At 41.8% G+C, this 14,487-nt stretch overlaps 1 protein-coding gene and 1 pseudogene across 1 annotated transcript; both read left to right on the top strand.

Moving 5' to 3' along the window:
* The first annotated feature begins 264 nt into the window (after window positions 1-264).
* Window positions 265-9,617, top strand: LOC142616908 (uncharacterized; annotated as a pseudogene).
* A 12-nt stretch (window positions 9,618-9,629) lies between these two features.
* On the top strand, window positions 9,630-10,526 carry LOC142616909 (uncharacterized). Its single transcript, XM_075789661.1, has 2 exons — window positions 9,630-10,052; window positions 10,122-10,526. The coding sequence occupies exons 1-2, from the start codon at window positions 9,630-9,632 to the stop codon at window positions 10,524-10,526; spliced, it is 828 nt and encodes a 275-aa protein (XP_075645776.1).
* The last annotated feature ends 3,961 nt before the right edge of the window (window positions 10,527-14,487 follow it).

Here is a 14,487-nt window from a genome sequence, read left to right on the forward strand (position 1 = left end):
AATCGAAAGGGGTTGTTGGCAACAAAAAAGTTTATCAAAGTGAGATTCATGAAGAGTGAAAAATTTGCCATAACATATATTGGGCATCCCATCAAGCATTGCCCAATCTTGCCTAGTATGATGGGAGTGTATGAAGAACAATGCGGGGCCATTGGTAATTATAATAAACCTTATTCACCCTACTCTAAGACTTATAATGCAACTTGGCAGAATCATCCTAACTTTAGTTGGAAAAATGAGACTCGCTCTTCACCACAATCATAGATGCCACAAAGGAATTTTTCTCAATCACTTCCTACACCACATGCATCATATTCACATCCATCTAATTCACTTGAGAACGCCATTCATGCATTCATAGAGGCTCAAAGTAAGATAAATCAAAAGCATGATACATTGCTCACCCAACTTGCTGAAAATAATAGGGAGATAAAGAGTCATATTTCTAAGTTGACTTATTCTTTAACTATAAATGAGAAAGGGTAATTCCCATCCCAACCTCAAAATACTCAAGGTCAACATATGGCTCAATGTTCTAAAATGAATAATTCACATCTTGAGCAAGCCAATGCTATTATTACTCGAAGTGGAAAAAATGTAGATATTCCAATGGCGACTCAGGAGGCTAAGGAATTAGACATGAGTTGCTAAGAGACCAGTTGCTATACCCTTTCCTCAAGCTTTAAAATCTTCAAGGAAATTGGATTCTAGCCCTGAAATTCTAGAAAACCATAGGCAAGTAAAAATTAATCTTCCATTATTGCATGTCATTAAGCAAATACCATCATATGCCAAGGTAGTTAAGGATTTCTGCACAATGGAAAGGAGGCAAAATGTCAAGAAGACAGCTTTTCTAATAGAGCATGTAAGTTCTTTAATTCAACACAAGACCCCTCCCAAATACAAAGATCCTGGATGTCCCACTATTTCATGTATTATTGGGGACCATGATATTGAACAAGCACAGTTAGATTTGGAATTAGCTGACTGGTCTTTAAAAAGACCAAGAGGGGTGATAGAAGATGTGTTAGTCCAAATTGATAAATTGTATTGTCCTATTGATTTTCTAATTTCGGAAACACAATCTGTTGTGCATGCAAATTCTAATATTCTTGTCATTCTTGGACGTCCATTTTTAGCTACTACTAATGCCTTCATAAATTGTAGGAATGGACTCATGAAGCTTACTTTTGGCAACATGACATTGTAAGTGAACATCTTCAATATTAGCAAGCAAATAATGGGGGATGAAGAGTGTGAAACTGTGAATTGGCTAAATGCTATTGTGTAAGAAGAATTTAATGATACATATTTTTCTAACCCTCTTGAGTCTTGTCTCGTAAATTCTTACTATCTTGATTCCTCCATTAATTCTAAGGTTGCTGATGTTTGCTCTTTGATTGATGAATCATAGAATATGGAAATGAATGGGTGGAAACCACGCTTTAAGGAGTTGCCTGAAAGAAATACAAAACCTCCTCCTCCTAGTGTTGAGGTACCAAAGTTGGAGCTAAAACAATTGTCATGTGGTTTAAAATATGCATTCCTCGAACCAGGTGATACATTTCTTCTTGTTATTACTTATGAATTAACTGTAGAACTGGGAAGGTAAGTTTTTTGAGCGAAGAAACGACAGAAAATTTTTATTAGAAAACTAAGAAGGTATTATTTACAATAGGGGGAACATCGACCAACATACTGAGAAAGAAGTTGTTAAAAATGAGATTTTAAAATTATGGGATGCAGGTATTATTTACCCAATTGCTAATAGTAAATGGGTTAGTCTACACAAGTGGTTCCAAAGTGTTGAGTTTATTTAGACCCCTTAAACCACAATTGGATTAACCTAGTTAACAAGCCAAGTTATTACTTAGTCCAAATTCCAGATCTAGGTTAACACAATCGTATAATCATATCAATGTAAAGTACGGAATATAAAAACACAAAGATATGATGACCCAGGAAAACCAAACCGGTAAAAAACCTGGGGAGGATTTAACCTAGCTATCCTCAAGGTAAACCTGAATCCACTATGAAAGAATCGAAATTGTACAATAGCGACTTAGACCACTAACATCCTATTGCTACCCACCAGTAGAAACTTACTGACACGACCATGTGCAAGCTCCGAGACCACGGACTCCTTCTTTCTTGGATTCTCCAGCAAGTACAAGCACTCTCGCTTGTGTATCTTTAAGTTCTTAATGCAGCAACTGAACAATCATCAAGTTCTCGAAGAAATCTCCTTCTTGATAATCCTAAGTTTGTGTGAAGGCAAACACCTCTCAGATCTCACAAGAGATTCATACAAACAGCAATATGAGCAACAAAAACTCTAGAGAGTTTTTGGGTACAAACCCTAGATGCAAAAAGAAGCACACTCTTCTCTCTCTTAGAAGTCTTTAAAAATGTGCTTAGGGTTTCCTTTATATAGTGGGAGAAGTAGATCTGAAACCCTAATCCTTAATGGGCTTGGGCTGAGTTGGAAAAATCTGCAAAAAAAAAACAATCTGCACAACTTTCGATCGGTCGAGTCTAATTCTCGATCGATCGAGCCAGGCAAACTTGCACGGTAATTCTGCAGTTAACTCAATTCCAACTTTACATAAATGATATACTTTGAGCAAGTCTAAAACAAGACTAAACACCTGTTTTGATCATGGTTTGCCAACAATACATATTAGAGTTCTAATACATTAGTTCCTAAATACTTAGAACCTAACACAAAGAAGTCTAGAGTTATAGTTGTAAAGAATGAAAAGAATGAATCAATGCCTACCAAACTCGTGATTGGGTGGCGTATGTGTATAGATTACAAAAAATTGAACGTAGCCACTAAAAAAGACCACTTTCCATTGCCTTTTAATGATCAAATCTTGGAGAGAGTGGTTGGTCATGAATTTTATTGTTTTTTAGATGGTTATTCTAACTATTACCAAATTGAAATTGATTTAGAGGACCAAGATAAGACCACTTTCACTCAAGGTTACCGATACCGGCCGTACCGGCCAGTGCACCGGTACCGGTATACTTTTATTTTGTACCGGAAAAACATACCGGCCGCGTACCGGCCGTACCGGCCAATTTCAGGCAATACCGGCCGGTACCGGGCGTACCGGCCGGTACAGAAAAAAGCTTTTTTTTTTTTTTTTTTTTAGTTTTGTAATTTTTGAATTTTTGTAAGGGCATAATGGTAACTTATTTACATTAAATTATTAGTATTATTTGTTTTTTTAGTATGCAATGAACAACTAAGCTTTCTATTTTTTATATTGTGTTTTTTTTCCTTTTAATTGATACTAAAGTCAAACTATGAATAATTTGTTCTGAATTGAGGTAATGTTTTATGATAAACTTTTATATTTACTATAATATAAGTGAAATATTATATGCTTATAAACATGGTTCTAGAGATTTTGGTGTGTGTGTGTGTGTGTGTGTGTATAAAAAATAGCGGTAAACCCGAAACGGTACACCGGTATTGATCGGTATCCGAAATATATTGTACCAGTGGCCAAACCGGTACAGCCTCCGGTACGGTATTGACTTCCTTGCTTTCACTTGTCCATTTGGCACCTAGCATTTTGCTGCATCCCGCTTGGACTTTGCAATGCTCCAGCCACTTTTCAAAGATGTATGATGAGAATTTTTAGTGACATGATTGGAGATTTTATGGAAGTGTTCATGGATGAACTTTCAGTCTTTGGAGACTCTTTTGATGGTTGTTTATAGAATTTAGGTAAAGTGTTGGCTAGGTGTGAGGCAAAGAACCTTGTTTTAAATTGGAAGAAGTGTCATTTCGTGGTATCTTCTAGAATTGTCCTAGACCATATTGTTTCATCTAAAGGGATAGAGGTAGACAAATCCAAAAGCTTTTAATAAGCCTATTGGATGCTTACATCTTCTCCTATAATGCAACCACTTGACTGGAGTCTTCCTTTAGAAATTATGTGTGATGCGAGTGATTATGCTGTAGGGGCTGTGTTGGGCCAAAGGAGAGACAATGATCCTTGTGTGATATATTGTGCAAGTCAGACTCTTAATGGTGCTCAAATGAATTACTCCACCACGGAAAAGCAATTGCTTGCAATTGTATTTGCTTTGGATAAATTTTGTGCATACTTAATTGGTTCGCCTATTGTGATTTTCACTGACCATGCAGCACTTAAGTACCTTCTCACAAAAAAGGATGCTAAAGCAAGACCAATCGGGTGGATTTTATTATTGCAGGAATTTGATCTTATAATCAAGGATAAGAAAGGAGTGGAGAATGCAGTGGTGACCATCTTTCAAGGCTTGTGTTTGAAGAATCAATGGAGTCCTTACCTATCCATGACGAATTTCCTGATGAGCATATGTTCTCCATTACAAATTTGCCTTAGTGTGCACATATTGTCAACTATTTGGCAACAAGGGAAATTCCATTGGAGTGGAGCGCACAAGACAAGCGAAAATTTTTATTTGAGATACATAATTTTTATTGGGATGACCCTGATCTTTTCAAGAATTTCCCTGACCAAATTTTGAGAAGATGTGTCCCAAATGATGAATTGTTAATGTCATGGATTTTTGTCACTCATAAGCATGTGGAGGCCATTTTTCAATAAAGAAAACTGCTACAAAGATTTTGCAGTGTGGATTTTATTGGCCTATTCAAAGACACTAATGATTATTGCCGGAGTTGTGATAGATGCCAAAAGCTGGGGGCAATTTCTCGCCGTAACACGATGCCCTTATATCCCATAATTGTGATTGAAATTTTTTATTTTTGGGGTATTGATTTCATGGGACCTTTTCCCCCCTCTTTTGGATATCTATTCATTTTGGTGGCTGTAGATTATGGATCTAAGTGGGTTGAGGCTGTGGCTTGTAAGAAAAATTACCATAGGACAATGGTAAAATTTTTGAAAGAAAATACGCTGTCTAGGTTTGGAACACCACGTGCCATCATTAGTGATCAAGGAACTCATTTTTGTAATAGACCATTTGAAGCCCTCATGAAGAAATATGGTGTGGTTCATAAATTATCAACTCTTTACCATACCAAAAAAAAAAATTGGAAAACAGAACTTGCTAATAGGGAGATAAAACAAATTTTGGATAAAACAGTAAACCCGGATCTCAAAGATTCGTCTTTACGACTTAATGAAGCACTTTGGGCTTACCGAATAGCTTTTAAATCTCCTATTGGCATGTCCCATTACCGTCTTGTTTATGGAAAACATTGTCATTTGCCTGTGGAATTAGAGCATAAAGCATATTGGGCTACTAAGTCCTTGAACTTTGATTTGAATGAAGTAAGCCAAGTAAGGAAATTACAAATGAATGAATTGGAGGAGCTTCAAAATGATGCATATGATAGCTCTAAAATCTACAAAGAAAAAATTAAAGTATTTCATGACAAAAGAATTTTGAGGAAAATTTTTGAACCTTTTCAAAACGAATATTTGTCTGACTCTAGGCTCCACAGGCATCCTAAAAAACTCCAAACTAGATGGGATGGCCCATATGTTGTGAAGCAAGTGTTTGAGAATGGAGCTATTGAGGTTGAGGACCCTGGGGATGGTAGAATTCTCAAGGTAAATGGAGCCTTAGGAGGATTTGTACCCGAGGAAGAAACCATTCCTTTGGAGGATCCCGTCTACCTAGGTGACTAAACTTTTGTGAGTGTATCTTGCAATTCTGTCATTTTTTTTTTCTTTTTTTTTCTTTTTTGTGAAACTCACATGTTTGCAGGAAGTTGACTTTGGAAGCTCCTTTGAAAATTTTCAAGTGCTCTCTAAACCTCTTTTCAGCATGCCTTTTTTTCTTTTCTTCAAAACATTGAGGTCAATGTTAGATTTAGGTTGGGGGTGGGATATTCATCTCTTGCATGCTTGTTGCGTTTCCTTCTTTTCTTCCATTATGTCTTTTATTTTCAAAAAACAAAAACAAAAACAAAACAAAAAAAGTTTTGTTTGAGAGTTACATGTTTTTGAGGCTTTGTTGTTGAAATGAGAATGAGACATTTACTTGAATCATAGATTCTATTTTATGTCCTTGTTCAAACAAAATAAAAATACATTATTTTGATAACAAGTGTCGACGCCTTGTGGCGGCCTACCACCCATCGCAACAATGCTTGTGCCTCTTAGGGTAGGGCTTTAAGCTCGAGTGCTTGTGAAGTGAGGGTGAAATGAGCCTCTAGTATGTGACTTGAATTGAGTAAATCAAGTCGCCACTGATGGGATTGACGAATTTACCTCCCATGGACAAAATCAGAGTCGTAGATAAAGCCGGTCCGAGAGACGAGCTTGTCTCAAATACCCACATCAGAGACGAAGACAACCAAACCCTTTAATGCAAGCAATAATATCCCAAACGGCTACAAAATAGCTGTACAAACCGTTAAACACCTATTAATGTCCACATTACAGAGCATGAGACGTCACCAAGCAAGGCATTAAAGCCCCAATAACTACCACAACGGCTAGGGATTGTAAAGAACATATATAAACCCCTCACAAGCGCCAGAAAGAGGTAGAAGAACACACACCAAGAAATATTTTCTTGCTATTTTATTGCATTGTTTAAACTCTCTCATTATATAAATTTGGCATCAAAGACGTTGTGGCAGGCACCACACCGATGACCACACTAGGGAATCAACTTCATCGGTTCCGCCGCAGCTGAAGCTAAAGTTCGACTTCATCTGGACGCACTCACTGTAACTGACGAATCTGAGTTTCATCAGTTTGGCACTGTTTGTGGGAATGATATTTTCGTACTACGATTCGAAAACATAGTTTCTACCAACTTTGGTAACCAGATGGAATCCAACCAAGATTCAGAGGCTTTGGCTCAACAAGTCCAAGCTCTTACGGCCACTGTTGAGGAACTCACTAGGCAGAATCAGGAAATGAGACAAAGACTCCAGCAGGAAGAGAATCGGTCCAAAGCTGTCCAGGAGGATGAAGGAGATAGCCATAGGAGAAGCAACAGACGAGGGACTATTACTCCAGACGAACAACATTCTGATCTTCTCCAAGAAATGAGGAAAGAGATGGACGAATTGAGAAATGCCATTAAGGAAAAGACAGATCAAAGCTTGGATAGAATGGTCAGGGCGACGGATTCTCCCTTTACCGTGGCCGTCTTGGAACGACCAGTTCCGGCGAAGTTTTGGTTGCCTCAGCTTGAGCCTTTTGACGGACTTAAAGACCTCCAGGATCATCTTAATACCTTCAAAATGACGTTGGGCCTCCAACAGCCCCCTGACGAAATAATGTGTCGTTTCTTCCCCACCACACTTAAAGGAGTTGCCAGGGAATGGTTTACCAAACTGCCCACTTCGTCCATTGACAGCTTCAAGCAATTAAGTAGTGCCTTTCTGCGCCATTTCATTGGAGGGCAACGTTCTAAAAGACCCGCAGACCACCTACTCACCATTAAGCAAGGGGAGAAAGAGACCCTGCAGTCGTACGTGAAACGCTTCACCCAAGAAACCCTAGAAGTGGACGACGCTGACGACAAAGTACAACTGATGAACTTTAAAGTGGGGCTGAAGTCTAGAGACCTAGTGATCTCACTGGCAAAGAATCCACCCAAGACGATGGCAGAAATGCTCCTAAAGGCACAAAAGTACATGAACGCAAAGGATGCATTAGCAGCTATAAATGACAAAGGAAAATCGGCGAAAGAGGGAAGAAAGGAGGACGACCGCAGGGGGCAAAAGAGGGAACGCCCTAGCCGTCAGATCAGTGACGGATATAAACAGAAGGATGAAAAAGCTCCACGGACGGTAAAATTCACCCCTCTAATTATGCCTGTTGACAAAATTTTGACGCAGATTCAGGATCAACACTACCTCCAGTGGCCAAGACCTTTACATTCGTCCCCTAACGTGCGTGATAAGAACAAATACTGCCGGTTCCACAAGGATCACGGCCACTACACGGAGGATTGCCGAGACCTAAAATGACAAAGAGAGGAGTTGATACAAAAAGGGAAACTACAGAAGTATATGAAGAAGGGAGAGTCCAGCAGGTTCAAGGATGGCAATAAGAGCCAACGCGAATCCTCGTCGAAAAGTGAGAATCATCCGTCCCAACCGCCCCAAGATGTGATCGGGGAGATAAGCACGATCGCAGGGGGGCCACTCGCAGAGGTGTCATACAAATCCCTCAAAAAGGCATGCCAGAGACAAGTGAATAGCGTCCATATAGTATCCTGTTCAAATAGAGACGAACAAACCAGGACATGTCTTTCAACGAAGAAGATGCTAGGGGAGTGAAGCAGCCACATAATGACCCCTTGGTTATAACGCTCACGATTGAAGGGTTCAATACCAAGAGGGTCCTTGTAGATAACGATAGCTCCGCGGACATCATGTACTTGCCGGCCTTCCAACAATTGAAGTTCTGGGAGACCACGCCCATTTGACTCCCCCCTTGTCAACTTTAGCGGGGACAGGGTATACCCCAAGAGCATAGTGATGCTAAAAGTCACGGAAGGGACCTACCCCGAGGCAACTGACCCGTCAATTGGAATTTCTGGTGGTAGATTGCCCCTCCTCTTATAATGTGATCATTGGAAGGCCTACGCTTAACCAGTGGAAGGCGGCTACGTCCACCTACTGCCTGAAGGTGAAATTCCCAACGGAGGACGGTGTCGGTGAGGTGAAAAGGGATCAAGTCTTGGCCAGGGAATGCTACCAAGCTGTGCTGGCTGCGAAGGAAAATCACACGTGGATAGTTGAGGAAGAAAAAGAAGACAAAGTAGAAGCTTTGGAAGCCATAGAACTTGTTGAAGGAGAGGTGGCCAAGATGATGAGGATAGGAGCAACTTTAAGCCCCAAGGTGAGGACAAAATTCATTCAATTCCTTAAGGAAAACCTGGATGTCTTTGCGTGGAGTCACGAGGATATGCCCGGTATATCACCTGAAGTTATCCAACACAAGCTGAACGTGGATCCTAGGAGAAATCTTGTCCAACAAAAACGGCGAGTCTTTGCCCCTGAACAAAACCAAGCGATCACTGATGAAGTCACCAAGCTATTGCAAGCAAGTTTCATCCGGGAGGTTTACTATCCTAAGTGGCTGGCCAACATCGTACTGGTGAAGAAATCAAATGGGAAATGGAGAATGTGTGTGGATTTCACGGACCTGAACAAGGCTTGCCCGAAGGACACTTTCCCTCTGCCGAGGATAGACCAACTGGTGGATTCTACGGCCGGGCATAAGCTACTAACGTTCATGGACACTTTTTCAGGATACAACCAAATAAAGATGGCTGAGGAAGACCAAGAAAAAACTACTTTCGTCACAAGTCAAGGGCTCTATTGTTATCGGGTAATGCCCTTTGGACTGAAGAATGCAGGAGCAACGTACCAAAGGCTAGTAAACAAGATGTTCAGTAAGCAAATTGGCAGGAACATGGAGGTGTACGTGGACGATATGCTCGTCAAAAGTAAGGAGGAACTGACACATCTGGAGGACTTGAAAGAGACACTTGCCACCCTTAAAGAATACCGGATGAAGCTGAATCCTAGGAAGTGTGTCTTCGGCGTAGCCTCAGGACAGTTCTTGGGATTCATGGTATCCCAAAGAGGTATAGAGGCCAGCCTGGAGAAAGTCTGAGCCATCCTAGACATGACATCACCTAAGACTGTCAAAGAAGTCCAAAAACTGACGGGAAGAATTGCAACCCTCAACAAGTTCGTCTCTAGAGCGACGGATAAATGCCTACCCTTCTTCAAGACATTGAAGCAAGCTTTTGCATGGACTGAAGAATGTGAGGCATCATTTCAAGAACTTAAACGTTACCTAAGCAATCCACCTCTCCTAAGTCCACCTAAGAAGGGAGAGAATCTCTATTTGTACCTGGCAACGTCGGTCACAGCCATAAGTGCATCCCTGATTCGAGAAGAGGACAAAAAGCAACTACCAGTCTATTACGTCAGCCAAGCCCTTCAAGGAGCAGAAGCGCGGTACCCTAAGATTGAAAAGATCGCGTTCGCCTTAATAGTATCTTCACGCAAGTTGCGTCCGTATTTTGAGGCGAACCCTATTGTGGTAATGACGGACCAGCCCATCAGGAAGTCCATGAACAAACCTGAGGCAACAGGGAGAATGGTTCAGTAGGCAATCGAGCTCACCCAGTTCGACATCGAGTACCACCCCAGAACAGCCATCAAAGCGCAAGCTCTGGTTGACTTCATTGCGGAATTCACCCTCCCAGAAGATGACAGCCCCGACCATGAGACCGAACTGTGGACAATCCAGACCGATGGTTCGTCAGCTAGAAAAAGGGGGGGAGTAGGGGTCATTATAAACACCCCTGGAGAAGAAAAACTCAGATACGGGGTTCAGCTAAAGTTTCTAGCAACCAATAACGAGGCCGAGTATGAAGGAATACTGACGAGACTAAGACTCGGGAAAGCGCTTGGGGCTAAGAACCTGCTCATCCAGAGCGACTCGAAATTGGTAATAGGGAAAATCAGAGAAGAGTATGATGCAAAAGGAGGAAAGAATGCAGAAGTACCTTAAGCTGACAAAACATCTAGCCTGGGAGTTCGATATATTGCAGTTCGTTCAGATCCCAAAGGGCCAAAATATCGCAGCAGACGAGATCGCGAAGATGGCCTCGTCAGAAGAAGGATCGACGAGCACAGAATTAAACATGGAGGTTCAGAAACAGCCCAGCATTGAAGAAGTTCCAACACTCGCAATCTAAAGTGCAAACAGCTGGATGACGCCGATCGTATCCTTTATCCAAGACGGGCACCTCCCTTACGATGCCATGGAAGCCAAGAAGATTAAAAGAGGGCAGCCAGATTTACGATCCTGAATGACACTTTATACAAGAGGGGCTTCTCCATGCCTTACTTGAAGTGTGTCGACGAAAAAGAAGCCAAGTACATCCTTGAAGAAGTCCACGAAGGAATTTGTGTAAACCATGCTGGCCCTGGATCCCTGGTAAGCAAAGTCATTCGCACAAGTTATTTGTGGCCAACCATGCAGGTGGACGCAGTGGATCTCGTCAAGAAGTGTGATAGTGTCAGAGGTTCGGGAATGTCCAACGACTATCGGCAGAGAAACTGACGACGATAGCCTCCCCATGGCCATTCGCGTAGTGGGGAATTAATATCATCGGCCCTTTGCCCTTGGGAAAAGGACAGGTAAGGTTTTTACTTGTTTCTATTGATTACTTCACAAAATGGGTCGAAGCGGAAGCAATAGGAACTATCACAGAAGCACGGATCCGCAACTTCGACTGGAAGGTTCGACATCCCACAGACGATCATATCAGACAAAGGGCAGTAGTTCGACAGTCAAAGATTCAGGGACTTCTGCACAAGCTTGGGGATCAAGAACTAGTTCTCATCCCCAAGGCATCCACAGGCAAACAGACAAACTGAGGTGACGAATCGGACACTGCTCAAAATAATTAAGGCGAGGTTGGATGACGCCAAGGGCTCCTAGCCTGATGAACTGCCCAACGTGTTGTGGGCCTACAGGACTACGGCAAGAACCCCAACGGGAGAGACCCCTTTCAGACTCACCTATTGCACTGCGGCGATCATCCCTATAGAAGTAGGAATCACCAGCATGAGGCGAGAAGTGTTCAACGAGGAAAGCAATGACAACAGGCTACGAGTCAACCTGGACTGCCTGGATGGAGTAAGAGACAAAGCCTCTAATAAGATAACGAAGTACCAGCAGAAGATGGCCACATACTACAACAAGAGAGTGAAGCTCAGACAACTCGAGGTAGGAGACCTCGTCTTACGCAAAGTTACCCCAGCAACTAAAGACCCCACCCAAGGGAAGCTCGGTCCCACATGGGAAGGTCCATACAAGGTCGTCCATTATTCCAAACAAGGCAATTATCATCTAGAAACCATGGACGGACGGAAACTCCCACGGCCATTAAACATTGAGCACCTGAAGAAATACCACCAATAGATGTAACAGACGATTGTATTCATTCCCGAAAAGCAATAAAAAGAAATCATTCAGCCAATTATTCTATTGTGTGCAAGTCTTATAACGCAAAAGATGACTAAGTAACAAGATTCCGCTTAGACGAATGTAAGTTACTGACGAAGACAAACGATTGAAAAGGGCATAAGCCGTGAAAATGACTAAGTAACAAGATTCCGCTTAGATGGATGTAAGTTACTGACAAAGACAAACGATTAAAAAGGGCATAAGCCGCGAAAATGACTAAGTAACAAGATTCCGATTAGACAGATGTAAGTTATTGACAAAGACAAAAAATTGAAAAGGGCATAAGCCGCGAAAATAGCTAAGTAACAAAATTTTGCCTAGACAGATGTAAGTTACTAAAGAAGCCAAAAATGACAAGATCCCTCAAATGGATGTATGTCACAAACAAAAATGGCCGAGTAACAAGATTCCGCATAGACGGACGTAAGTTACCGTCGAAAAAAAATGACAAAAGTAACAAAATTCCGCATGGACGGATGTGAGTTACTAACCAATCAAACGAGCAAGAGGTCTTTAAGTCGCAAAAATGACCAAGTGACAAGCTCGTGAGAGGATATAGCTTCATAGACGGAACCTAAAGTCCTCAGCCAAAAACTCTCGCAAAGAATCACAATAAAGATCACAGGCGTGAAAGTGAATGTACAAGTGATGCAAAAAGAGAAAAAGAAACTATGGAAGCATAAACCACAAGTAAGTAAGCATGCAACTGTCAAATTAATAGAGAGCATATCATTGTTTTTCCAAACCAAAAGCCCATGAACATTGGGCCAAAGATATTGTTCTTAAAATAAGCCCAAGACATAAATGGTCACCAAAAAAAAAAATAAAGCAACAGCAATTTAACTTGAAACAAGGTTAAGCATTAGCGGTAGTGTCTTCACCATCGGGAGGAGGCAAAGGAGTATCCTTGGGAGCATCTTCCTAGGCGGCAGACTGGATGGCCTCGTCTGCTACCATCTCCAGGTCGACTGCCTCCATATCGAGACTCTCAAGATCTACTCCCGAAGGGTGCTTGATCAGGTACCAACGAAGGAGCTCAAGCCCCTTAAAATACCAACTAAAGAGCACGGAATTGTACTCTTCTGTTTGCTGGAAGCCTTCGACAGCCTTAGCAGCAATCAATTTCAGCTTCTCTCGAGCAGCAAATAGCTACTCGTCCTTCTCCTCAATAAGCTGCCTCTCCACCCTGAGATCATCCTCAAGAGTCTTCATTTTCTCCTTGACGGAGTTGACTTCACCCATGGAAGAATTTAATTCCCTCTTCAATTGAGAGTTCTCCACCTCCAAGGCTTATATCCTAGACGAAGATGAAGTGACCTTCGCATCTTGAGCAAGATACTCAGAGGTAAGGTGAAGACTCTCTCCGAGCACTTGAACATAAGTCCATGTTTAAAATAAAAAATAAAATAAAATAAAAAAAGAGACAACACAGTACAATGGGATAAAAGTAGAAAAGTCATACAAGCACGATACCTGAACCAGTTTGTGGAGGTGACAAACCACAAATTCGTTAGTTGGTACCCCCGAAAATACCTTCATGTCGTCTGTAGTAAAAATGTCCCTCACACGAGCCTGTGCCACCTCGACGTCATCCCAGACGCTATAAGACCCGGAGTCAACCTTTTCCTTCTGATTATCCCCAGTCTTCTGCCTCTTTGTCTGTTGAGAAGGAATCTCCTAGACAGAAACGTCTGGGGAAGTCGTCCTCACAGACTCGATGACAGGAGTAGACAGCGCGGCCGTAACGAAAGGAGTCCCCTTCTCCATCACGCGCACACCCCTTGTCCTGAGCTTGGATAAGGGCTCATTCTTCTTAGCCCTCATTTGGGCATACATTCCTTGTTTAAATTTGGTAGTCATTCCTGCGAAAAGAAAACAATAAATAAAAAAAAAGGAGCAAAATCATCAATACGAACGAATTCAATACTTACTCTTTTTTTCTTCTATTTCCAAGTTTCGCAAGACATACGCGGACGGCTTGGGACCAAGATAGTAGAAGCCTATGGTGCGAGGATCCACCAGGTCGTTAAAATCCTCGATCGTCTGGGCGTACTCGATCGCCTTCTCAACCTAATCCCTGTACCTGCTTTCGAGCTTAGGTCGTCTCTTAACTGCACAGATCAAGGGTATAAGAGTTAAATGACGACGAGTAAACAAAAATCTGAAAGGTTAGGAAGAATAATGACGCACCTAGGTTCGGGGTACTCCACCAACGGAACAACTTTGGGAGATCACCCCAAACCTCGTTTGAGGGAGTCTCTTAATCATCCCCAGACACGAAAAAGAACCGGGACTTCCAATATCTGAATGACGAGGGCAAATCTCGGACGATTCTAATTCTCCTCTCCTACAGCACCAGCTCGTAATACCCATGTTCTTTGGATGCTTTCAAACGATATAAGTAAACAAGCTCGTCCACCCTAATTATGTCTCCGTCAGTAATGGCCAGCCATATCCCCATACAGCTGACCACAATCCTTCACGAATTGGGCATAAG

This window comes from Castanea sativa, chromosome 11, assembly GCF_040712315.1.
Source record: "Castanea sativa cultivar Marrone di Chiusa Pesio chromosome 11, ASM4071231v1".
NCBI lineage: Eukaryota > Viridiplantae > Streptophyta > Magnoliopsida > Fagales > Fagaceae > Castanea > Castanea sativa.